The sequence below is a fragment of the Monodelphis domestica genome, chromosome 2, assembly GCF_027887165.1.
Source record: "Monodelphis domestica isolate mMonDom1 chromosome 2, mMonDom1.pri, whole genome shotgun sequence".
In the NCBI taxonomy this organism is placed as follows: Eukaryota; Metazoa; Chordata; class Mammalia; order Didelphimorphia; family Didelphidae; genus Monodelphis; species Monodelphis domestica.
In genome coordinates this window covers 386741035-386768574 of record NC_077228.1, presented here as the reverse complement: position 1 = coordinate 386768574, position 27540 = coordinate 386741035, and the positions used below count along the sequence as shown (strand labels likewise).

The window sequence follows — 27540 nt, the reverse complement described above, 5'->3', positions numbered from 1 at the left end:
TTTTCTTCATGTTCTATCCAAAAACAAAGACAAAAAAATGACCAAAATGAGTCATTCAGTATGCTAAGTTATTTGTTTTAGATTTCTTAATGGTGTGTAGATGTCAACAGTACATTCTGTTTGCTCATAAATTATTCCTTGTTCCTGCTTTATGACTAGTTTATGTCCTTTTCTGGTCATGTATCTCTCTGGTAATATCCTTTGTACCATTTCTTTGACACAGTTCTTCATTGGTAATGCTTTGCAAAATGTTTATACATGTCTACTTTGGCCTTTGGGTGGCCAGTGTGAATTTTAGTTTTACTCCATCCTGCTTAGTCTTTAGAATTCTAGCAACCAGGAATGTATACATCCCCACTTAAGGATTAACTGTAGGGGAAGGTGGTCTGTGACCTGCATGTGCTAGCAAGTGATAAATCAGAAACAACTGACTGACACCCCCTCCCCTTCCCACCTCCCCCTGGCTATCCTAAGCCAAGTTTAAGCCACCATTGGTACATGTGAGGCACAGGAAGTGATGTAAAGAACAGCTTTTATATTTTGTGTCACTTCCTGTGAGGGGGACTTTTGTGGTCTTTGTGGCTTTGGTGACTTTTGCTGTTTGGGTGGTGGAACTTCACTTGGTGGTGCATGGAACCTCAGACTGCTTCCGTGAAGGTACCATGTGGTGAGCGATAAGGCTGACTTCCCTTTCCCTGACTTTCTGAATGCACCAGCCTTCAAGGAGGTCTCTCATCTTGAAGGAGGCCTCGGCCAAGCTATCTTCTGGCAAGGCCCTTTGGCTGAGGTCTCTGAACTCCCCCTGGCTCAGGCCAGACCAGAGCAGATCTTCTACCCTTTTCCCTCTTTCTCCCTCATTCTTAATTTCTTCCTTCTATTGTAAATAAACCACCGTAAAATTCTATTCTGACTTGAGTATTTTATTGGGACTTAGAATTTAAATCCCTGGGGACCATTAAATAATATGTTCAGTTTCAATCCAAAAATTTACCCTTAACACCAGTAATGTTAATTCTTTTATAAAGTGATATTCATGACATAGTCACATATCACTGAATGAGAAAAGGGTATAAGATTTCTCTGGCCTAGTCTAAGCCATGGGAAGTTCAGAGAACTCAGCCACGAGGCTTCCTTAGAAGTAGTTCAGCTTCTAGCCATGATGTCTACTCCGAGATGAGGGGCCTCCTAAGAGGATAGTGCTTTAGGAGGTAAGGGGAAGTAGGAATCAGCCTAACCATTCACCTAGGTCGCTCAGGGAAGACTCCTCACCTAACCCATGCTACAGAGCTTCTCTAGTCACCTCACTGGCAAGCTGCAACCTCCAAACCGCCAAGATGCCCAGCACGCTGCCATGAGTCATATGAGCCAGAGAGAGAGTCACATCTTCACCATAAGACACCGGAGAGAGGAAGTGATGTGAAATATATAGACTGTTCTTTACATCACTTCCTGCGTCTATGGTAACTTAAGCTTGACTTAGGACAGCCCAGGGGTTTGTCAGTTGTTTCTTATTTGTCACTTGCTAGCACATGTCTGTCATAGGCCATCCTCCTCAACACTTAATCCTTAAGTAGGGGTGTTTACATTACTGGTTGCTAGGATTTTAAAGACTAATCAGGGTGGAGAAAATCTAAAATTCACAATAGGTAGATTTTTTTGAAGACATGCAAATATAGTTAATGTTGAATTATTAACTAATTTCTGATTTCAAAATTGTTAGTACAATTGTTAACCACTTATCTGGCACTCGTGAGTTCTTTATGCCCATTAGCAGGTTTGGATCTATAAGTTTCAATTTATTGAATTAAGATTATTATCTTTACCTTTCTATAACCACATCCAACATAATTTGTAATTTTTTTTGTTGGAAACTTTGCTTTATTTGACAACATACATGAATTTGAGAACTGCCCTTCTCTTGAAGTGATATTTTAGAATCTGCTTGTTAGAGACTTTTTAAAAAAGTGTCCCAGCTTTTAATATCTTTGTCCTACAACTAGATGTTAGTCCCTTAGGTGATTTTTAAGTTTCTAGTTTGAGGCGGGAAAGTGTTTTGAAGTAAATTAGATTACTGTATTTACAAAATAGTCTTTCACCTTGAGAAGGTGAAATTGAACTTTTTTGTCATTTAGTTTATTTTGAAAGTACTAGAGCATTTAACTTATGTGAGTTTTATATGTATAGGTCATACCTATAAATATTTTTAAAAGAGATTTTAATTTTATGAAAGAAAAAATCAATTAGGAAGTGACAGAATTTTAATATAGATAAGTGTGCTATATTTCCTCCCATCAAATGACCTTCATGACCTATTTTTTGATGAATCTTTTTCTGAAGAGAATAGGCTATTCTCTCCAGTGATTCAGACTTTTACTCACTCATGTTGGTCTGTCATGCATGACTTTTCCTTCTTTTTCCTGAAATTCATCACAGGAATTTCCCATACAACATGCTGAGGACTTTCTGCTATATCTCTTAATATTTCCTTAAAATAGTAGAACTTGCTAGCTGACCATTATTCACTCTCATAGTTTAGTTAGCACATATCCACACCCCCTGGGGGTCAGTTATGTTGCTTCTCCTGAATTATTATTCATTTGTTATATGTTATAATTTGATCTTCCTAGCATTAGTCTCTTTGTTGCTCTTTGGGTCATCTTCAATTTTAGCTTTTCGAATTTGAAATTTCATGACTACTTGTTATACATTACCAGAAGAAAATTAATGTTAACAAGCTGGGCCTTTGTTTCAGAGAAAATCTTGGGGTCATATAAAATACTTGATAATTTTCCAAAGCTAATTCAAACTACTTTAATTCTGTTTAATTATGGACCTTTAGCTCATGTCTTTCTAATGTGGACTCTTCTACCAAACTTCATATCATAGCCTAGATAATAAGATATCTTTACCTACTTGGTTTTAGTTTTAAGACCTTAGACAAGGTATTTAATCTCTTATTTGTTCCAGTTTCCTCTTCTGTAAAAATGTGGATCTTACCTATCTCACCCAGATGTGAGAATAAAATAAGATAATATTTATAAAGCTTAAAGTGCTAAATAAATGCTAGCCTAGATATCAGAAGTTGTAGTTATAATGATGATGATGATGATGATGATAATATTCCTGTGTAGATAAATTCTTGCATAATTATGATTATTATAAAGAGGCTCTTCAGAATTCCAGGGCACATTATCATGAGGGAATAAAATTTTTTAAAATCTTAAAATGTATTGGGAATTTCTCTTCAATTATGATATTATGGATTTAAAAGTAAAAACAAAAAAACCCCAACTATCAAAACTTGTAGTGCAAAAGAGCACTTGACATACTTATGAATTCTGGGTCATGGATTAGTCTTTATCTGGCTATTTTTCATTTCTAAGATGATTCTAAAGTTTTTTCAAAAAGCAAAATATCTGTATTAGAGAAATTAGCTCTATCTTCTCAAATTAGTATAACATCTTTACTTTATTCATTATTGACTATAATAGTGATAATAGTGATTGATAAGTTTAACAATCTTTTCTCAAACCTGAATCTCCTTGATGATGACAGCATTTCATATTGATGATCACCTGATACTATTTCCTCTGTAGGTTTTGATGATTCTGTTCTTTTCTGCTTCTTTCTGTCCAGCTGTTAACTCTAAATTTCAAATTTAGAAGTCTCTAAGGTTCTCTCCAAGGCTCTCTTCCCTCTCCCTTTAGACTGTTTTCTTTAGAGATCCTGTTAACTCTCATGGGTTCATTTAGCATCTCTAAACTAATGATTTTCAGATCTATAATTCCTTCCCTATCCTTTCTTCTGAGCTTTATCACACATTGTCAAATGCCTTTTGAGCAGCTCAAACTGAATCTCAAGCAGAAACATGTCAAAAACAGAACTCATTGTCTTTCCTCTAAAACTCTTTCACCTCTTCCCAACTTTCCTATTACTGTCAAGGGCACTACTTAGGTTCAGAACCTCAGTTTGTTTCTTCCTCAGAGTCATTGCCTCACATATCTCATCTGTTAGCAAATCTTGTCCTTTCTGTCTTCATAACATCTTCTCATGCCTCCTTCCTATTCATAGCCACAACCACTGTTGCTTTTTATTATTTTCCTTTTGATCTCATCAGCTTGGATTTGAATGTCTTCATGCTGATGATTCTCAGAACTACTTTTCTCCTCCTCTCACTCTCTTTATTCAGCAAACTCCAATGGCTCCCAGGATCAAGTATAAAATCCTTCACTGGGTTTTTAAAGTCTCCCATAATCTCTCCCCCTTTTACCTTTTGACTCTTCTTACACTTTACTCTCTTTTAAAGTACTCTTTGACTCCCATCATTCCTTTTGTTTCATGCACAATAGCTTGTAATCTCCTGACTCCAGGCATTTTCACTGACTGTTTCTTCTTGTTTGGAGCTTCCTCCTTATTTTTGCCTCCTGATTGCCTTAAAGTTTGCAAGAAGCTTTTCTTGATCCTCCTTCCCTTTGACATCTCCAATTTATCTTGTATATATCTTGTTTGTACATAATAGCATGTTGTCTTCACAATTAGATTTTGAACCTCTTGAAAACAGAGACTATTTATTTTGTCTCTTCTGATATCCCCAGAGCTTAGCACAGTGCTTAGTACCTAGTTGGCAATTAATTTTTGACCTGATAAAGGGATATAGATATTATACTCTTAAACTTAGCTGTATTTTCTAATGTAGCAAAATGATACATTAATAAATAACAAAATATTTTGAATTGAGATTTAGTTCTTTTGAAAAAATATTTTTTATTTTTATCTTTGTTGTTTGTTGGATAAGCATTTTTTAAAAGGTAAATCAAGATGCTGAATAATATCCTAAATTAGGAATATATTTCCCAGAGGATGCAAGGTTATTGTTGTGCCAAGAGAAATGATTAAAAGAATGAATTGAGGAAAACATCTTTAAAAAAAAAAAAACCACACACACACAACACAACACACACACACACACACACACACACACCACTTACCTTCTGTTCTAGAACCAATACTACGTATTGGTTCCAAGGCAGAAGAGTGAAGGGCTAGACAATGGGGGTTAAGTGACTTGCCCAGGGTCACATAGTTAGGTAGTGTCCGAGGTCAGATTTGAACCTAGAACCTCCTATTTCTGGGCCTAGCTCTCAATCCACTGAGCCACCCAGCCACCCCCCCCCCCAAAAAAAAAATAAATGTTGAAATATAGAAAAAATTTTCGTGTGTGTGAATGTATGCACAGTGAAGTAGCACTAAGAATACAGTGTTTAAAATAATAGAAAGGGAAGTAGCTGTTAGACATTTAAATATTTTGATCTGCGAAATGACCAATCATAATTCCAGAAGCTGATAAAATAAAGGTTTTGTTAGGGAGATATTAAAATGCAGATATAGAATGAGACATACATTTTCAAATTTGATTAACATCTGAATATGTTTTTCTTGGTTATACTTATTACAAGGGAAGGTCTTTGTTTTTTTTTTTAATGTGGTGTGGGTAGTTTTATAGAGGTTTAAATAAGTAGTAATAGGGTATCAAGAAAAGAAGAAAAAAATCAGTGGAACATTTAAAATGACATAGAAGAACAGAAGCAAGCCAAAAACAGGCAAGCCAAGATAGTTCTGGGACTCTCCTGTTAAATTAAATTTAAAAATAAGTTGTAAGTAGAGCAGCTTAGTAGATAGTGATTATCATGGAGGTAACTAGCAGTTTCACATAGTTCTATCAGACTTACAGTATCATATTTTTGGGAAATAGTGTTTAAAATTTTTTTTCAAGTGAGGTGTGCATTCCCTCAAAAACTGTCTTCGCATGAGACTAGAAGACTCCTTACTATTTGCCTCTAGACCCATAATTGATTCTGCCATTTCTGAGAGATGATCAGTGAATGTGGCTGGATGTTCCCCTTTGTTTTGCATGAATTTATCAAATCTTGCCCATGCATTAGGTTTCAAGCAACAGAGCTTAATGGCTTGGAGCAAGTCTTCCCTACATTTCCTTAAGTAGGTCATACTTGTTGGATTTGCAAAATCTAGTTCTTCCCTTTGCTCCTCTGTGGGCCAAGTAGTTAGGTTGTTATCTGCCCTGGTCTTTTCAATAAATTGCCTATGCTCAAGGGGACTAAACAGTTCAGGCAGGAGAAATTCTACATTCTCAAAGTCTGGGTCAAAGATCCTAAAAGCACGTTTCAGTTCTTTCTGTGTCTTACAAGGCTGATCTATAAGTTTTGGAAATTCTTTTTTCAGGTATTCAAGTTCCTGCGATATAAATTGTCTATGTACTTTAGATTGTAAGACACCAGTTGTAGTTGATAATTTAGTGACCTCCTTCAGTGGACAAATTTTTTCAGGTTCATTATCAGATTTAATGTCCTTGTCACTTTCCTTTTTCTGGGATTGACCTTTGATATCTTTGCCTTTCTTTTTCTTTGGGTGCACTATCTGCCTGGCCATTGTTCTTGTCCTTAATCTGATCTAACCCTTTAGCCTTGATAAATTCCTCAAATAAGTTCTTAATAACAGTTTCCAAGTTATTATCTACCACCATTATCTGTTCTGCCTTTTTGGGGATCACAGATCTAAAGATATTTTCAAATAAGTCAGAGGCTGAATGGCTGCCATAGAAACAATGTAAACCTGAGTCAAAATCTGCCATAGTATAGTTTCAGACTGAAATGGCAACTGCAGTATAAACATGGCTGTGTTGCCAGTATAATCCAGAGAATCAAAAATCATATTGGTGGTTCTGCTATAGAGTATATTGTAGACTCAAAATCCAGTAATGGCTGCCATCACAACAGCTCCACAGAGTATTTGCTTAAATTTTTTCTTTTCTTTTCTGCTGTTTCTTATGGATTGTGAGTTGAGTCTGTTTAGGGGTGCCAATCTGTAATAGATGATAATTGAGGGTATACTAAATAACTAATGGATCAAGTTTTGCCTAATCTCCTCCCTCAATGCCTCCCGTTTCCTCCCTCTTCAGAAGCCTTTCATCCTCTTCTCCCCCCTTCAGTTTTCACTCAGTATGAGCTGTGAGTTTTCAATGAAAATAGTTCTTAATCTTCTTTGTCAAAGAAGGGATTTATTTGGGGAAGACAGGTCAAGGATGGAGGATAAGGTAAGAGTAGGATTTCCCTGTTATCTACAACGAGTATTGGTTTGGAGGATATTGAGGGAAATGACAATTCTGTCACAAGCATGAAATAGAGCCAGTCAGAGAGAGATATATGGACCACTGTCCTTCTTTCTTCTGCCTTCTAATCAGCCAGGTCACCTCCAACTTGATTAACTCAAGTCCCAGAGATACAACTAGCTTCTTTCTCCACATCAGCCAGAAGCCAAAAGCTCTTCAGCTCAGTCCAGCACTCCAACTGCTTTTCCCGGTAACATTCCAAATGGAATTTTCATTTGACTGACAGATGATCCATCCCCAGCTTTTGTCCTTTGCATGCTTCTTCACAATAGCCAGGCCCAGAGACAGGTGATTTAAACTTCAAATGTGGATTCAGATACTTCCTGGGCTTGTGAACGTAGAGGAGTCATTTTACCCCACTTGCCTAGCCCTTACAATTCTTATGCCTTGCAACCAGTACACAGTATCAATTCTAAGACAGAAGTCAAGGGCTTAAAAAAAAAGAGTTTTATGTAATATCATTTAATGGCTTCATGTACAATGTTCTTTTTCTTTTTTGTGCTTGGAAATTTTTTATGCTTATTAAGTTCTCAATAAAAAATTTAAGTTGATTTCATGTCTTTGCAACTGGGTTAGATGAGAATATTCCTTTTATCCTTCCTCCCTATAATCGGACTTGAATTTCTGTTTTGTAGGCAAAAACAACAAATTTCCAATCTACATCAGAGAATCAGGGATAATGAATTGCGAGCGCAACATGCCATATTGGGTCATTATGTAAATTGCGAAGATTCTTATGTGGCAGGTTTACAGGTAAGATACAGAAGACCTTTTTGTGAACACTTTGTATATTTATACTTTGTATCTCAAAGGAGTCTATTCTTGAACTAAGTAATTTACAATTTCCTAGAGATTTATTAACAGAATAACAAATCTCAGGAGCTTTCACTGTTCTTTGCTGTGTAGCAGAATTTGCCTCACATATTAAATGTATCAGCTTTATGTAGTTCATATACAGAGTATTAGACTTGGAATCAAGAGAGACCTGAACCTTTAATAACCCTTAATAACTGAACCTTTGTTTCTTCACCTATAAGATCAGAATAATGCATATCGTTCTTCCTTCAACACTGTCTTTAGAATCAAATGTAATGTTAAGTTGTAAAGTTATTTGTGAACTTTAAAGTGCCTAATAAGCATCAGTTGTCTACTTTTCTGTCCACTACTTTTGTACTTTAGTTCCTGAAGTACCAGAAGTTTATCATAAGGTAGCTTCACTAAGAAATTTCCTAGGCTAAACCTCAAAGTTCCCAATAATATCAAGTCAATCAACAGCTTATGTTGCAGGCACTTTTCTAAGGCTGCAGATGAAAAGAAAGTAAAATATGTGACTCCTGCTCACAGGGAGATCACATTCAAATGAAAGAGAAAATATGCAAATAGCTATCTGTACAAGAAATTATATGATGTAAATAAAAGGTGATCTAAAAGGAAAAAGCAAAAGGGGGAGACCAACTGGGAGAAGCCTCCATTCAGAAGTTCAGTTTTAGATTATCCTGGAAGGAAGCTAGATGTCATGAGTGAGGTAGATGAGAATTCCAGGCATGGGGGACATCATGGTGGAAATATATGGAGTCAGAACAGCAGAAAGGCCAGGGTTACTGGATTTTAAAGAGTGTAAGAAGACTGGAAAGGTAGGAATGGGCCAAGCTCTGAAGGTTCTTGAATGCCAAGATATATATTTGATCTTGGTGGTAATAAGGAGCTAATGAAATTTATGAAGTTTGGGGGTACTGTGGGACAACATGGATATCCCTGGACTTTAAGAATATCATGTTGGTGACTGAGTGAAATTGAATGAATGGACAGGGAGAGAGACTTGAGGTAGAAAAAATCAACCAATATTCTCTTAGAATACTATAAATATGAAATTATAAAGGTCTTCATTAGAGTTGGGACTGTTGAAAGCAGTAGCTCTCTCTATATTTTCTATGAGTACAAGTAGAAATAACAAGATTTGGCAAAAAATTATCTTATGTGGTAGAATAATTCTGGAATATAAGCATAGATATCACCTTTAGGAAATTTGGGAAGTAGATTGAGTTCTGTTGTGGACATAGAGACTTTGAAACTCATGGAGCATTTAGTTTGAGATATCCATGAGGTATTCAATGATGGTGGGAATAGAACTCAGATAGGACATATATACAAACACGTACATGCATGCACATACAAATGATCATTATAGTGATAGTGGAACCCATGGAAGTTGATGAGGTCTCCAAGTCCAAGATTGTATAAAAGGAAAAAGGAAGAGGGGGCCAAAGCAGAGTCCTGGAGGTACCCAATATTAGTATGTGTGGCATGGCTAAAGATTCAGCCAAGGAACCTGAGAAGAAATAGAAAAATAGGAGCAGCAGGAAAGAGTAGTTTCATAAAAACCAAAGAGGAGAGAGCATCCAGGAGGAGAGGGTGAATTACTAGTGTCAGAGGTTGAAAAGAGGTCAAGAAGGATAAGGATTTAACACATATTATTATTTTTCATAATTAAAAGATCTTTGGTAATTTTTGAGAGAGCAACAAAGAATTTGGTTGGAAGCCAAATTGCTGAGGGTTTAGGATCAAGAGAGAAGTAGAGGCACTTAGCATATATAGCTTTCTCAAGAATTTTAGATAAGAGCAAGTAGAGGATAGGACAATAGCTAAGAGATATGCGTCAGTGAAGAGTTTTTAAAGATGGGGTGAGACAAGCATTTTTGTAGTCAGCAAAAGAGCCAGACAGGAGAGTTTGAAGAGCAGACAATAGGGGCAATCAGTTGTAGAAGACTGCATGATGAAATCAAGGGTGTTTGTAGAGGGATCACAAGGAGGGTCAGAGGGAAAGATACAGTGATAGAAGTTCCAATCAAGGGAGGAGATATGCAGCTCTATGTCTTTTTGGGGAGATATGAAATGAAGTTTTCAGCTAAGGAGATGGTAAGAAGGGGTTCTGTGGTGGACTTGAGGAGGGATATGAAGAAGTTTGGAAAGCTGCTGTGTTGAGTGGTATTCTTAATTGATTAATGGAGGTATCACCAGGGAGGCTCCATGATGCTGTTCTTAATAATATATAACTTTATTTCTTTGATATCTAGTATTACAAAACTGAATCACAATTAGGCAATCAAGGTGGTGAGTGCATACTTTGAAGGTCAAAGAAAAAATTAAAAGGCATTATAATAGCATCCATCCAGCAGAGGGCTCTCTAAGACAGGATGCAATGATGACTCAGGATAAAAAATGCCCCACCAAGGATAGAGGGGGGAAAAGGGGAGAGAGAGAGAGAGAGAGAGAGACAGACAGACAGACAGACAGACAGACCAGACAGACAGACAGGCAGACAGAGACAGAGAGACCATGTGAAACCAATCAGTTTCAATTTTCTTTATGATTATAACAATATAAATATGATTCTAAAATTATCAAATGCCTTTCATTATTTTAAGGTACTAGAGAATTTTAGAATGAGAAAGGGAGAAGTATTATGTGAAAATTTTAGGTCTTCCAAATAGGTACCACCAACCAGTTTCATTTCATGATTAGAACAATATAAATATGATTCTAAAATTCTATAGTGCCTTTCATTATTTTAATTCTTTCCAATAGCAAAAATGACCATGTTAAGTATTATTTGTAAGAAGAAGCTAGACAGCTCAATAGATAAAAAGCTAGGTCTGGAAGTAGGATGTCCTGGGTTTAGGTCTAGCCGTAGACATTTCCTAGCTGTGTGACCCTGTGTGGGAAGGAAATCACTTTAATAAGTCTAAGAAATTTTAAGGTTTACACCTGAACAAATCATGTTATCCCAATTGCCTACCTCTTACAACTCTTCTGCCTTGGAACTGATACTTAGTATCCATTCTAAGTAAGAAGGTAAGGATTTAAAAAAAAAGACTTTACTAAAGATAAACTGTCTACTGAGATCAAAAATATATTTTTTCTTGAAAAAATCTTTCTAACTTAATGAAAATAATTACTTGCATTTCAGTTGTGTCTCCAGGATTACAAAACACTCCTCAAATCTTATTTTGATTCTTACACTATCTGTGGGAAGTATGTACAGTTATTATCCTCAGATATTAAGGCATAGAGGTTGAAGTGAGTTGTCCATGGTTACATTGCTAGAAGGTGGCCGATGCTGGATTTGAATGGTGGTCTACCACTGTGCCTCTCAGTTGCTGATTTCAGGTGGATTGAGGAAAGTTATGTATCTAAAAGACAAGAGAAATGATACCTTTTGGGTCAGTAGAGAATTGAGGCTTTCATCCTGAAGGTAAAGATTCTTACATTCTTTTAGTGGTGAATGGATCTAAAGAAGAAAGGCTCTTTTTGAATTATAGAGCATTTTACAATTTATCAAGAGGTAGGTGTGTTGCTGATAAAATAGTTTAAATTATAGGTCTTCTAGGAATCTTAAGAGTACCTTTATCCCTTTGCTGTAGGAGAATATATAATGTCTTTCCATTACAGTCCTGGGTAGAAATGTAGTGTAGAAATGGCTGACTACTTGAGTTTTCATAGGTTATTCCAGTGGAGCTCAGGCTCTGGTATATCCTAACAAGCTAGAAAGGCTTTGAGTTAGCCACCTGGTGACTTTAAACTATATATTTCTCATCTGTATGTCAGCCTAATTGTATCTGAAGAGGTTCATAATCATGTTGCCTGCATTGGGATGAGTATTTTGGGTATGAGTTGTGCCATTTCACAACTAACTAATAATCATAATCTAACTTGGCTCATGGAGATGAGAAGACATCTTTCTCTTTTACTTTGAAATAATTATATTTACTTCTAAGGGAATCTAATCAATTCTTATCATTGAGCACTGTTAATAAATAAACAAAATGTTAATAATAATAAATAATTATATAAACAATTATTATTAATTATAACAATAATATTTATAATAATAATAATAATAATAAATGAGTTTTTTCCTTCTTTGGCTGGATAGGGAGTGTTTTATTTGTCTTTTCTTTCAAGTAGTTTATATGGTTTTTGCCATTATGAAATAGGGGGCTTCTTCCCTCCCCCCTCTCCCCCCACATCTAATTTGAACCTGATATTTTAGTATGTTAATTTTTAGCAGGGGTAATCTTCATATGAAATTGTAACACTGACTCTTGAAGACTGATAGCTTTAAATTTTTAAGCTTTAAAATTTTAATTTGTTTTAACCCAAGAATGAACTATTGCACTTTAAACTTCCCATTTAACCTTCAAATTAATGAGTAATATTTATGCATAAGCAACTGACACATGACTTGAGTCTGACAGCACATATAATTTTCTTCACTCATAGAACCCCACATACTAAGAGGAAGATGCTTCAAAAATTTGTTCTCCAGAACCAAAATTGGTCATTGTTAATCAGAGCTTATCTTCTAATTCTACTTACTTGAGCATTATTTTCATCTAATCATCCCAATATTTCTTTGATATTTTCTCCTCATGCAGTTACTGATTCATTACATTCATATAACACATTGTTTAGCCATATTATATTTGTTTAGCCAGTCTTCAGTTGATAGGCCCCATTGTGTTTTTAATTTGTTAGGTAAAGCGCTAATATAGGTATTTTGCTGTATAGGGTACCTATCCTGTCTTTGACCTCTTTGGCTAATAGTGAAATTCCCAGGTCAGAGAATGTGAAGAATTTAGTGACCATTCTTGCATACATGTTTTACATAATATCAACTGAAGCAGAATTTATATAGTGATTTAAGACCTGAAAAGTTCTTTGTTTTCTTATTTGATCCTCATAACAAACTGGGAAAGGAGTTACTGTTATTAATTCTATTTTATAGATGAGGAAACTGAAGCTGAAAGATCTTAAGTGACTTGCCCAGGGTGACAGAGTTATTAATTTATCTGAGGCAGGCTTTGAACTCAGTCTTGTTGGCTGTAAGGCTGCTACTCTATGCCCTGGAAGACCAACCTAGCTGCTTCATGTTTCTTCAGTTGCCCAAAGCTAGGAACTATATGTTTTTGTCCTAGCAATCGACACATAAACAATTAATAAAGATCTGTTAAGTGATCATCAGTTACATTTGTTTTCCAGAAAGTCAGAAACATCTTCCAGCAATGTCTTAGTTTTCCTGTCTTTGCAAAGCTCCTCCAGCATAGACTGCTTTAGTGTTGTATTCATTTCTCTGTTTCAAGGTTGAGTAATAAAACTTAATGCCCCCCCCCCCCCCCATTTACAGTTCTCATTTTGATTTGGAGAGTTTCTTTTCAAATATATTTTAGGAAGTCAACAGTTTTCTGTATTTAAAAAAATAATTATTATAGTTCAGATTTAGAGTCATAATTTTTTAGAACTAAAAAGGAACTGCACAGATGAGAAAATGGAGTCAGATTTTGAATTCAAATTCAAATCCTCCAATTTCACATGTTGGACTCTGCTTTATATATTGCTCTGTAGACTAGTTTCTATGGATTCATGCTTTCATGGGACTCTATTAGGAGATATTTGAATATTTTTTTCAAAATTGTGATTTTTGCTGAAGAAAGATTTGTATCCTGCATCTGTTTCTATAGAATTTGTTTGTATAGTTTTGATGCCATTGCATCTAGAGAAACAAATTGTTTCCTTATGTTATGTCCGTTTTCATATAACTGAGTTCTAGATGAAGATACTAAATCTTAAGATAAAACTGATTTCAATTTTTCTTTCTAGATTCATTCTGGGTCATTGAGACAATAATAAACTTTTTTCACCCTCTGTGGTTTTTCTTACCTAGCAACCACAATATGAAAACGTTTCACATCAGACTCAATTTCCTGACCGATCAATAGCCAACCCTGAACATGAGGAACTTGAAAAAAAGCTTGCATCTGCTGAAAAAGAGCTTCTGCAACTCAATGAGTTTCTCAAGCAAAGTGCAAGTAAATCTAATGAAGAGAAGAAGAAATTGGAAGAGAAGGTAAACATTTTTTACAGTGTTTTATTTTTTAATCTCTTAGAATAGTGGCCACTTTAACTGAATTGATTTGCTTTGCTGGCTTCCAAGATAGTTTACAGACCTGCAAGAAATTTTGAAATCTCCCTTTATTGTCATCATTTTCTTTTTTTGTGTTGTGCTTCCAGAAAGAGTGAAGTCAGACTAAGTTTTCAAGGTATGCTTAGATTCGATTTGAAATCATTTGACCAAGCCAAAACAATGCAGTATGGGGAAAAGAACAGTATGTTTTGATCTAAGCATCTTAAATTTAAATTTCTTCTCTGCCACTTAATATATCCATGACCTTTACAACTCTCTGGGCCTCAAATATGTTCATCTGCAAAATGAGAGTTGCACTAGTTGAACAATAAAATCTCTTCCCAGCACTACATATCTTTTTTCATTTTCCTATTTGTATAGGATTTAAAAGTTTTTTTTAATAGCATTTATATATTTCTTATATTATTCCATTTTTATCCTTCCTCTGTGAGATGATATCCCTACTTTACATCTGAATAAGGTTAAGGCACAGATAATTTAAATGAGTGGCCTAATGTTACACAGATAATTAGAAGCAGAGTTGGCTTTAGAGCCAAGTTTCCTGATACTGAATCATTGCTCTTTTCTACTAAACTCTCTAAGTTGCAGTGAAGTTGGGAATCCTATATTCTCATATTCTCTGCATTTAACCAGGTTTGACTTTACCTTCATCATACTTACTGGCATTTGTATTATTGAAATGCAATTTAATTATATAAATGTGTCAGGTGGTTATCTTTTTTTTTTTTAAACCCTTACATTCTATCTTAGAATCAATATTGTGTATTGGTTCCAAGGCAGAAGAGTGGTAAGGCCTAGGCAATGGGGGTTAAGTGACTTGCCCAGGGTCACACAGTTGGGAAGTGTTTGAGACCAGATTTGAACCTAGGACCTCCTGTCTCTAGACTTAGCTCTGGATCCACTGAGCTATCCAGGTGCCCCCAGGTGGTTCTCTTTTAACAGATAATCTGTTTTCTCATAGCAAGTAAACCTCCTCAAGATCCTCTTATTCTTATTCCATAGGCATGTGTATTTCTAGTTCAGTGCCATGTTTCCTATGAATAATCAATAAATACTCATTGATGGTAAGAATGGACAAGTATTTTCTCTCTCATATTAGTTGATTAAACTGTGAATTATGATTTAGTGAATATATTATAAGAACATATCAGTTTTCATCCATATTTTATTTTTTAATTGTTATTTTTACTATTAAATTTCTTTTTACCAAAATTCTGTACTGTTGACTGCACAAAGTGTGACTCCACTTTCTCATGTCTTGGAAGTTCTGAATGAGATATCTTCTAAAAATCAGCTATGTTTATAGTTAATAAAAGGGTATAATCTGAATTAGATTAAGATAGTTAAATTAAGTTTTTTATAAAATTTTCCTTTGTAAGACTTGAATTTCATTATATTGGCTGCTTAAAGGTGTAAGATAATATCAAGGTCACAATTCAGCCTAGTTTCCTATTCATCTTAATCTTACATGATTATTATCCACTTGAAGCTTATTTTCTTCCTTTGATAGGGGTGGGCAGGCATTCTATGAAGTAAAGCGCACCCACACAAAAAAACCTGTACAGTAGCTTCTATTTAGAAGATGTTGTTAAATCTTTTCTTGGTTGTACAGGTTGTAACTAGATTATAGAAGCAATACTCATTGCAATTAATGGTTTCCTCCTGTACATACTGCTTTTAATTCAAAGTTGTTATGATTAATCATTTAGATACAAAAATTTTATTAATCAGCATTTAAGATAAATTGTGTTCTACCTCGCAGGGTAAATCTTTAGTCATGTATTTCGTATGAGGACTGCCATTAGTCAAAATAGAGAAGCTCATTGAATTCTTTATCTCCTGGACATATTAAACAGAAATTTTTTAAAAAAGCATAGAAGACTGGTTAAGCACAATGGATAGAACTCCAGGTCTGGAGTCAGGAGGACCTGGGTTCAGATCTAACCTTAGACCTTCCTAGCCATCAAAACTGTAGGCAAGTCACTTAAGTAGCTCTTAACTAGAATTGACATTAAGACAGAAAATAAGGATTTTTAATTTAAAAAACAAAAAACAAAATATTGAAGAAAAATTAGTTCTCTTACCTGAATACTAGTTCTCTTACTTGAACCCTATTTTCATAATAGCTTCTTTTAAAATGAAAAGCATTTACAATGTGAGTAATGGTTAACTAGGCTCATATAAAAACTTCCATAAGGGTTCTTAAAGAACTGGAGTATGTTATTAGTGAACCACTGTCAGTGATCTTAAAAGATCATGGAAAACAGAAAAGGTACCACACAGCTGGAAAATGCCTAGATTTGCACAACAATTAAGACCACTCTATGACACTACATGCCAGTGAGGCTGTTTTCAATTTCTTTTATTTAATGTATCATTAAAAGATTATTTTTTCAATTCTCTAAGAGGAGAATATGATGATAACAGACATAGCATACCTTCATCAAGAACAGGTCATGTGAGATGAATGTCTCTTCTTTTTTTGACTGGAGTGATCTTATAGACTGGTAGATTAATTGTATGTTGTAGACATAGTATATAACTATATTTCAAAAAAGCTTATAACAAGAGTTTTTCATGCTATATTTATGAATAAGTATGGAGAAAAAGCTGTTGAGTGGCGTATTCCAGGGATCTGTCCTAGACTTTCTTTTCTCTCTTTGTTCTTCCCTCTTGGTTATTTCATCAATTCTCGTTTAACATTTTTTTCAGTGACGTGGATGAATATATGTCTTTGTCAGATTTGCAGATAAAGAAAAGTTAATGGTATGTGACAGAATAATAGGTAGATGACAGAATCTGGAAGTTGTGACAGACTGGAATGATGAGCCAAATCTAATAAGATATACATAGTTTATATGAATGTGGAGTCTTACACTTAGATTCCTAATAAAATAAATTTAATAAGTATAAGCATTGGGAGGCATCCCCTAGACAATAGTTCATATGATAAAGCTTTGGGCTATTAGTGAATTGCAACCTCCATGTGAGCTGATAATAAAACTTCTCATTTTTAATTTTCCTCTCCATCTATCAAACTCCATCTTGGTGATCCCATCCATTCCTGTAGAATCATTCTGCGCAAAAAAAACCCCATATATCTAGTCTTTAATCATTTTCTTGATCTCTAGCTGTTTACTGCTCATTTATCTGAAGGCACTTCAAATTTAACATTCAGCAGGGAATTCATTGTCTTTTTCCCTAAATCTGTGCCTCTTCCAAATGTCCCTATTTCTTTTAAGAGCAACATATTCATTCATTTGTCCAGGTTGTTGATCTCCAAGACTTCTTCAAGTCTTTTTATACTTCACTACCAGTAGTCAGTTTGCCAGTTACCCTGCAGCATCTCTTGCATTTGTTCTTTGCTTGCCTATCATGGCTACTAAACACCACCTCTCACCTCTACTACTGTCGTGATAATCTCCTAATTCATTTTTTTTTGTTTCTGCTCTTTCTTTCTTTCTTTCTTTCTTTCTTTCTTTCTTTCTTTCTTTCTTTCTTTCTTTCTTTCTTTCTTTCTTTCTTTCTTTCTTTCTTTCTTTCTTTCTTTCTTTCTTTCTTTCTTTCTTTCTTTCTTTCTTTCTTTCTTTCTTTCTTTCTTTCTCTCTCTCTCTCTCTCTCTCTCTCTCTCTCTCTCTCTCTCTCTCTTCTTCTTCCTCTTCTTCTTCTTCCTCTTCCTCTTCTTCTTCTTCTTCCTCTTCCTCTTCCTCCTCTTTCTCCTCTTCCTCCTCTTCCTTCTATTATGGCATCTATTGATGATTATTGAATTTTCAGAAATGATTCTCTTCAAATATTACAAACTGGTATACACATACAAATATACAAAATAAATGCACATCTCTGCAAATATTTGTCATTTTATTGATTCTGCTTATGCTCATTTGTTGACAAAATAAATAAAAATATTACTTTATATTATATATACACATATTAATTATACTAATTTTATTATTAAATAAGTGGATTTTCCTTTAGTTGAGAAATTATTGATTCCAGTTCAAAATATTAAGCAGATTTACTCTAATGCAAATTTCTTTCATATAAATATCAATTATATGTTTTTTTTTTTAGCTTAAAACCAGAGATAGATATATTAGTAGCCTGAAGAAGAAATGTCAGAAGGAGTTTGAACAAAACAAAGAGAAACAAAGACGGATTGAGACCTTGGAAAAGTACTTGGCTGACCTGCCAACTCTGGATGATGTACAGAACCAGGGCCAGCAGGTAAAGAGGATCTTTATTGGAATAAAATAAAATATTGAAACTGTTCCAGGTTAGCTTCTTGAGAATTAATGAATTCAAGTACTTAAGTGAAATATTTTTGTCTGGATGTCATTTATTTAATTCCTGTCAGATTAAACTTTATCATGGGCTTCACATCTATATGCATAGTATTTCTATTGTATCAGAAATTTGCTTTCAAATAAACTTGTGTGGCCCAAATGCTTATAGGGCTTTTGTTGAAGCCCAGTTCCATTCTATACGGTAACAATTAGATTTATTCTTTCCCCTCAGTATCCCTGCTTTTTAAAACTGTTCTCAAGACTGCTTCTTTACTTTTTTCTTTTTTTCCTAATCCTGTTAGAAACCAATAATTTATTTATAGCAGATTATCAGGTTGTTTGTCACTATTCCACCTAGCCTGTACCTGTCTGCTTGTTGTTATTACCCAAATTGCTTCTGTGACCAACCTCTTATCTTGAAATAATTTTTCCTTAAAAATATTTCTGACAATTCTTGAACCTCAGTGATCTGGATTTTTTTTTTTAACTCAAATCCTTCAAGACCATCTTTCCTGTTCACAACCCTTTCCAATAGTCCCTCTGTTCACTTACTTTTATTCTTCAACTTCCAGATCTGTATTTCACTTTGCCTCCCTCTTAATCCTTACCCTATCCTTTATTCCATAGTAAACTATTTTTCATCATGGAAGTATCAATGTGTATAAATGGAGTGTGTTTGGAGTGTGAATTTTTGATTTAGAAAGCTATATAACTGCATAAGATGTTTCTCCCCAACCCTGACTCCATTCTCATACTTTTAAGCTCTCCTTGTTATGAAGCAGAGGTAAATTTCTAATACATGAAAATGAAACTAACCTATGCATTTTATTCATAAGAATGTTTTTCAAAATAAACTTTTCCAATTGAGAACTGTTTATTAAATCATCTTAACTTTTGTGATATAAATATTTTCTCTTAGCTGCAGATTCTAGAGGAAAAAAACAAGAACTTGGAAGAGACTATAAAAGACTTGGAGAAAAAAATTGGAGAGATCAGAACTCAGTATGAAGAGAAAGAAGTGCAACTCACCTGTCAGCGGAAGAAAGAGAAAGAATTGGTTACCACTGTTCAAAGGTAGGAAACCTGTTGGTTTTTTCATTGTGATATTAGATTATCTTTAAATATGAAAGTTGAAGTTTTGGATAAAGTAATTCATGCATTTGAATTGAATTGAATTCACAAGAGAAATTAATAAAGATTCCATTTCTTACAAATTAATTCTTTTATATCCATTTCTGCAATCTAATACATCTCATTCTTTTACTTGGTGTCTGTCACACAACATGTATACACACCTTCAGTCTTTCATCCTTGACCCAATTACATATCTTACTATGTAATTCATCTTAGTTTCTTGACATTTTCTTTATGAGGTTAAGGCCACTGGGACATTCCTATGACTGTGGGTTAGGGCAAGTTTTCTGGGAACTAGTCAATTTCTTTTAGGCCTGAGTCTCTTTTGTTTGCTAACCCCAAGTGGATCTGTATTGCTTATAGTAAAGCCAGCATTATAATAGGGTAAGAAAGGCCCAAGTTAAATGAAGAGATAATGAAATAGTACCTAGCCTATCTAAATGACCCGGAAACTGTATTCCAGGAGCCTTTTTATAATTACTGAGCAGCTTTTGGTAATATTTTAAAATGATCAGAAAGATGTCTCAAGTTAGATTTATAAGGAAATGCCAATATTTTCAAAAAGGCAAGACATGAATTCTCCAGATGGTATTATATTTAATACCAACAGGTTTAATATTGCTTCCTGGCAAAAATTCTGGACTCTGTTATTAAAAGATTGCCTCATGAACACTTAAAAAGAGAATCTGGTGATCACCAAGACCTAGCATAGGTTTACCCAAAAACAGGTTATGACACACTATCTTTTAGACAGAGTTAACTGGATTAATAGATCAGAGAAATACTGCATACCTGAATTTTTAGTAAGGCATTCATCAAAGATTCTTATATCCTCATGGATAATGTGGAGAGAAACAGACCAGATGTCCCCTATAGTGAACTAGATTAGAAACTGCTTGAATAACTGGACCCCCAAAGTGGCAATTGAACGATTAAATGTAAAAATGAAAGATCTCTGGTGGCATGCCGTAGGGATTGATTCTTAATTGTTCTGTCCAACTTTTTTATCAGAGTTGAATTAAGGTGTAGGTAGCATGTTTTAAACATTTGTCAAATGATATGAATTTGGGAGGGATGAACATGTTAGATGACAAGAGCAAGGCCACCTTTCTTATTCTAAAGCCTATTCTATTAAGGCAGCAATAATTTTCTTGACTGCTTTTTCAAACTGCTGACTCATACTGAGCTTGAAATTCACCAAAACGCCCTGGTCTTTTTCTACACAAACTATTTCCAGCCATACCTTTCACATAGAGTCCTAGGGCTTCAGAAAAATAAACACACAAAAATCATACAAGTAAGTGTGGTCCTATAGATTTATCTATTAGTTTCAATATTATTAGAATCACCTTGTTATTCTAGTTGGCTGGTATCCTTTTGTCAGATCTTCTAACCTGACTCCAAAAACCAGGGCTCTTTTGTCATGTTTCTGGGTACAGCCACTTTTTAAATTTCTCACAGCTGCCTAGTCTTTTCATTTGAAGAGCTGTAAGCTTGGTAATAGATTTTGTTTCTCTTGAAATCCTAAAAATACTTAGAAATAGTCTCTTGATACTATATTAGGGGGAAGCAAGCCATTCAAGAACATAAAATATTTATGCCTTTTATTTTTAGACTGATTGTGGAAACATTTTTATGACAGGTGATAAAGTATTACAAACATCAGTAATAAATAAATTCTTGCTCATACACTCTTTTTTTTTGCCATTTTTTATTTGTGATCTGGCCAAGTTAACTAGTTGATGTCATTGTGCATTACAGGACCATTGTTTATCTTGTAGATTCTAGATTTGACATTTTTTTTCCCTTCCTGGAAAAGAAGACAGACTCATACTTGTTATATTTGCCAGAAGAAAAGAGAATAATTCACTGATATCCAGAAAGAGAAGATTCATTTTTTTCCCCGTTTCTTTGTAGTTCTTTGAAGTACTCATACAGCTAGGGTAAGAGACTAGATGCAGTTCTTACTTTGTACCCTTCACCCATGCCAATAGTACCATTCACTTTTTCCTACTTCCCTAGTTGATATCCCCTCATTTTACATACAGAAGGAAGTGACTTGCTCACTGTCATCTAGTTAATAAGTACCAAAGTGAAGAATTATTAAAGTGAGCTTCCTCTTTTTTTTCCCCTCCATCCCCTTATGAGTTAGGTAGGAGGAAAAATGACCAGGATATATAATGTAGAAAGTATGGATGGATTAATTTTTTTATATATCACTATCCAAAATCTGTGTGTGTATGTAGATTCCTAAATTTTTTTTTATTTTTCTCCTCCTTTTAAAGAGCTTATATATTATATAGTTCAAGTAGGAGAAAGAAAAGTTGGAACATAAGAAGAAAATAGGAGTGAAGAGATCACTAAAGGGACTAGAGAAGACCTCATGGAATGGTTTTGGGCAGCTTGGTGACAGTAGATAGAGTGCTAGCCCTAGAGTCGGGAGGATGTTCAGATGCAGCCCCAGACAATTACTAGATTTGTGACCCTGGGCAAAACACTTAATACTGTTTGCCTCAGTTTCCTCATTTATAAAATGAGCTGGAGAAGGAAATGACTAACCACTCCAATATCTTTGCCAAGAAAACCCCAAGAGGGATGGTGAAGAATCAGACACAGCTAATCAACTAATCAACATGGAAGAAAATTGTTTTCCGTAATGAACCTTGAAAAATGGAAGACCAGGTAGGACTCTAATAGGTAAAGATGAAGGGAAATATAATCTAGGAATTAAAAATGATGTTTAGAAAAGATAATAAGAAAGCCCAAATGGAAGAGAGAATGATCATTTAGATACTTAGAGTCATAGACATTCAAGAATTTCAAAATTTTAGCTGTCCTAGAGTTGGTGTATTTGCAGTCAATTATAGTCTGTCTTTCCTAATTCATAGCTCTTCTTCCTTTTTTTTTTTTGATACAGAATTGTATGAATTTATACAGAATGTCAGAAGCATTAAGGAAGTAACTTGTTTTAGCTATCCTGACAAAAATTAGCCACTAGAGTTTCTTTTCATTAATTGTCTTTTAAATTTTATACAGTTTACAACAGAAAGTTGAAAGATGTCTTGAAGATGGTATCCGGCTCCCCATACTAGATGCAAAACAACTCCAGGATGAAAATGAGCAACTCAAAGAACAAAACGAGAAGGCCAGTAAGGTTAGGCAACATATTTCTACTATAAATATGAGCAATGTGTTGTGTTCTGCTGACTTAATAGTGGGAGTGGGAAGGGAAGAGCAATTGATCCTCTTTACTTAATTTAATTGTATTTGGTAATTCTTCCTTTTAATTCTTCATTAATTCTTCTTTTGAAAGGGAAATTTAATCAGCTTTTCCAGTTGCAGGGGAAATTATAGTATGTTTAAAAAAACTACATTATTTCTCAGCTTAAACAAAACAATTTTCGTTTTAATCATATGTTCTTTATATAAAATCAAATTGGGTTTAGAATTAGGGGTCAGAAAAATTAATATTTAGAAAAGGTTATTCAACTATGAATAAAAGTGTTTCTAAGAAGTTATTTAAAGTTGAATGTAATTAAAATGCTACTTTAAATGAACTATTGCAACTTGTTAGGCAAAATGTACCTTGTTGCAGGATACTTTTTAAAAAAGGGAATAATCCCATTCAAGTTTTCAAAGATGAGATTGAGATCTAAAAGTGTTGCATTGGTCAAACTAATAGAAATGAACTGATTGTAGACTGATTTGTATTTTATTTATGTAGGTAATAGCCAGCCAGCAAAATAAGATTGACAGTATGTTGTTAGAAATTCAGGTAAGGAATATTTTATACTCATTTCAATATAATATGTCCTACTGTTCATAAATTCTTCCTATATCTGTAAGTTTGACAAGTAAACTTTTCCATGTTCCCCCAATTTATTTATGTTATCACCTTTTATTTCTACATCAAGTATCCATTTTTGACTCTATCCTGGTGTATGATCTGAGATATTGGTACATGTCTAGTCTCTGCATACTGCTGTCCAGTTTTCCCAGCAATTTTTATCATACAGTGAGTTCTTTCCCCCAAAGCTTGGATCTTTTGTTGTATTGAACTCTTAAGTTGCTATGGAAATTGCTGTGTTGCTTGCCGATTCTGTTCCATTGATATACCATTTGTTCCCTGATGGTTTTTGTTCCATTCATTATAGTGTTCTCTAGTGACTTTATTTTTATTTTTTATTTTTTAATTTTTTTTAAAAACCCTTACCTTCCATCTTAGAATCAATACTGAGTATTGGTTCTAAGGCAGAAGAGTGGTAAGAGCTAGGCAGTGGGGATTAAAGTGACTTACCTAGGGTCACATATCTCTAGTGTCTTTAATAGGAATGGGTGTTCTACTTTCTGATGACACATTTTAATTGGCTCCCCTGAGTTCCTGGAAAGCTCACCTGCTTCACTGCTCTGGGTTTCTTTGGCTTCCTTTAAGTCCTAGCTAACAATCTTACCTTCTTTTCTTTTTAATTAATTTATTTAGTAAATTTAGAACATTATTCCTTGGTTACAAGAATCATAGTCTTTCCCTCCCTCCCCTCCCCCAACTCTTCCCGTAGCTGACATGCAATTCCACTGAGTATTACATGTATCCTTGATCAGAACCTATTTCCATGTTGATGGTGTTTGCATTAGGATGTTCATTTAGAGTCTACATCCCCAATACATCCCCAATCATATCCCCTCAACCCATGTAATCAAGCAGTTGTTTTTCTTCTGTGTTTCTACTCCCACAGTTTTTCCTCTGAATGTGGATAATGGCAAAAATCTTACCTTCTAAAGGAAACCTTTCCAGTAATCAATCCTCTTCTGTTTATTTCTAATTTATCCTGTTTAGAACTTGTTCACAAATTCTATATTCCCCCTTAGACTATATCTCCTCATTAGACTGAGCTCTTTGGAAGCAGGCAGGTTTTTTTAACCCATTTTTGTATCCCCCGTGCTTTGCACAGGACATGGCATTGTAGACACGTAATAATGTTTTTCATCTGGTTGTCTGACAGTGTATCTACCTATGTATCTATAACAGTGTATGTATTTATGTATCTATAACATATACCACTTAGGCAATGAAGGGTACCACATGTACTAGGTATTAGAATTCTTAAGGAAAAATAGTGCAAGATTGCTTTCAAATTGTTTTCCTTGCCTGAAGTCTGTTCCCACTTCAGTTCATCAACTCCATATTTGCTAAAGTGATTTTCATAAAGAGTAAGCCTGAGGAAACCATTCCTCCCTACGCTTTTCACCCAAGGAAATTCATGTGTTTCCCAGTTACCTGTAAGATCAGTTACAAAGCAATTCTCTCCCCCTTTTGGACTTTTAATGGTCTTCTCAACTTCCAACCTTTCTAGTCCTCTTGTATTTGACACTCCACATATTCGACTATCCAACTATATTGGCTTATTTTCAGTTCTTCATACATTGTGCTCCATCTCCTAATTCAGTGTCTTTGTCACTGGCTGATCCCACTGGCTGAAATGCTTTTCCCTTCCATCTCCTACTGTCAGAATCTCTGAGCTTCTTCTAAGACTCACCTCAACAATTACTTCAATGTATCTCATTGAAAAAAAGTTATATGTTAGGTTTTTCCTTTAATCAGTGTAACACAAGCCATTTTACAATGGAAATCTCCCTTGTCAAGAACATGGTGGCTGCAGTCAGCATACATTTTAAGCCTTCATTCCTTCCCATTAATTTTTCAGAAGCAAGTTTCATGCTTTTAGTGAGTTATTAACTGAATTTGTTATAATCACTGTAATCTTTTGGCAGAGAGGACATAGGATCCTAGAGTTTCGTTAGGTATGAATTTCTGTAATTGAGAGATAAAAGTGTTTTATTATTGTGAGATTTTAACTTATGCATTTAATAACCCATCTCTATTGATTTTTAGCAAGTGATGATTATAAAGTCAGAAATTAGGAGGGATTTTTATGTTACAGACATTGTGAGCCACAGTTTTAGGAGATTTTTTTTTAAGTTAGTGAATGTCCATAGTAGGGGTAGCAAAGGGACTGAAAACCAGATGAGTGAAAAAAGGAATGGTTAGCCTAGAGAAGAGAAGATTAAGTGAGAAAGGATGTTATTTTCACCATCTTCAAATATTTGAAGTACTCATGTGATATAGGGAGATTGGATTCAGTTAGAGTTCTAGTACAGGTAGATTTTAGCTTGGTATAAAGAAAGGCTTTCAAACAAAATTAAAACTGTCCACAAATGGGCTGGACTGCTTCATGAGATACTGAGATCTTTGCCAGTGAAAGGGTCAACCACTTGGTAGTAACCCTGTAGCAAAAACAATTTATGCTACAATTACTTGTTTGATAGTTCTAAAATCCCTTTCAACTCCTTAAAGTTATTCTGTGATTCTGTTATTCATAACAGGATCCCAACTATTTATTCAAGGCTAATGGAAATTTATATGATTTCAAAAGACTTTAGAGGAGCTTCCACAGACCCCTTTTATAACTCAGTTCCAATGTTTTATGTCTAAACTTGATTTGAATCTTTATCTTTTAGTTAATTGGAAGTGGAAAGCTATGGAATGTCATCATCTCCTCCTCCCCCTTTTCTTTTCCCCTTTTCCTTTCCCCCTTTATAAACTCTTCTTTCTTAGGATCAATACTTGGTACCAGTTCTTAAGCAGATGAGTAGTAGGAGTTGTGACTTGCCCAGGGTCATACAGTTGGAAAGTGCCTGAGGCCAAATTTGAACCCAGGATGTCCTGACTGTATCCATTGAGCCATCTAGCTATACCTTGCCATCTTATTTAAGGACATATTAAAATAAAATTGTAAAATTTCTCCAGATGAAATAGTCTTAAGGGCAGTTAATTGGTGCATTCATTAGAGCACCAGGCTTAGAGTCGGGAAAATCTTGAGTTCAAATTCAGCTTCAGTCACTTACTAGTTATTCCTGGAGAAGGAAGCCATATGGACAAAGAGTCTGTGAGGTCAGTCATATAGAGTCAGATGTGACTGAAAAACAAAAAAATAATAGTTCCTTTAACTTTTTCCCATAGTTTTTATTCTTCAACCTAAAAATCTTTGTCTTGTACTCTTAAACTCCTTTAGGTTGTTCTTCAAGGCTAAGTCCTTAAAAGGCCAGAAATTATTAGAATCATAGGTTTTGCTTTAAGAGTTTTTTTTTCCCCCTTGTAAATTGGTTAGGAAGGGGATAGGAGAGAAAATAGATATTTTTTAATTTTTACAAAAAATTCTTCATAACCTGTGCCTTTCTGTTTTTCCAGTTTTCTTCATTTTACTTCCCTCTGAATACTCATGTATCTTGGCCTAATTCCTCTTCCTTACAAGAGATATTCCATGTTCTGACTCTTGACTTTGTAATAGTTCTCCAGCATGCTCTCTCCTTGCTGCTGTAATGGATGGGGAAAGGAGCCACCCACTACCTCTACTTTGAGACTAGAGAGTGAGGGAGGTGGAATGGGGTCAGAAGATGGAGAGGGGGCGAGATTAGTGTCGTTCCCCCCCCCCCTCTCCCCCTCCCCTCTTTCCCTAGTGAGGACAGCTCAAGTTGTCTGTGGAACAAATAGAATATGACTGAGTTGAATGTAAAGTCAAGAACAGAAACTGATTCTCCCTCCTTGAGGAGAAAATACAACCTTTCTCCCCAAGCTTCAGATCCCTCTCTCCGAATAGTATGAGGCAGGCACTTGATCTGAAGAATAACTATTTATTCTAAAGGGGCACACACAAGACAGGGTGAATAGGGTTGTTGAATAGGGAAGTGGGAAATGGGAAGTAGGAGATACCTAACAGCTAACAACTGACCCCTTTCCCAAAATCTTGAAGGATCAGGATGCTTGCCTGACCCTCCTAGGTCAGTTGAGAGAGCTGTCCTGATTTCTACCCTGTTTGTAGTATAAAGTTCAAGAACAACTTTAGGGGATGGAGAGGAAAGTCTTCTTTGGGTGGATGGCTTTATAGTGAAAGTCCTAT

General features: G+C 35.0%; 1 protein-coding gene across 2 annotated transcripts in view; it reads left to right on the top strand.

The window, feature by feature from the left end:
* CEP85L (centrosomal protein 85 like) overlaps positions 1 to 27540 on the top strand; it is a 156858-nt gene that overhangs the window by 114697 nt on the left and 14621 nt on the right. For both annotated transcript variants that reach the window (XM_007484484.3, XM_056818682.1), the window contains exons 5-10: positions 7822 to 7939; positions 13908 to 14090; positions 18240 to 18392; positions 19371 to 19525; positions 22622 to 22739; positions 23310 to 23360. In XM_007484484.3, coding sequence (XP_007484546.1) covers positions 7822 to 7939; positions 13908 to 14090; positions 18240 to 18392; positions 19371 to 19525; positions 22622 to 22739; positions 23310 to 23360 — 778 coding nt within the window. The remainder of the gene's footprint in view (positions 1 to 7821; positions 7940 to 13907; positions 14091 to 18239; positions 18393 to 19370; positions 19526 to 22621; positions 22740 to 23309; positions 23361 to 27540) is intronic.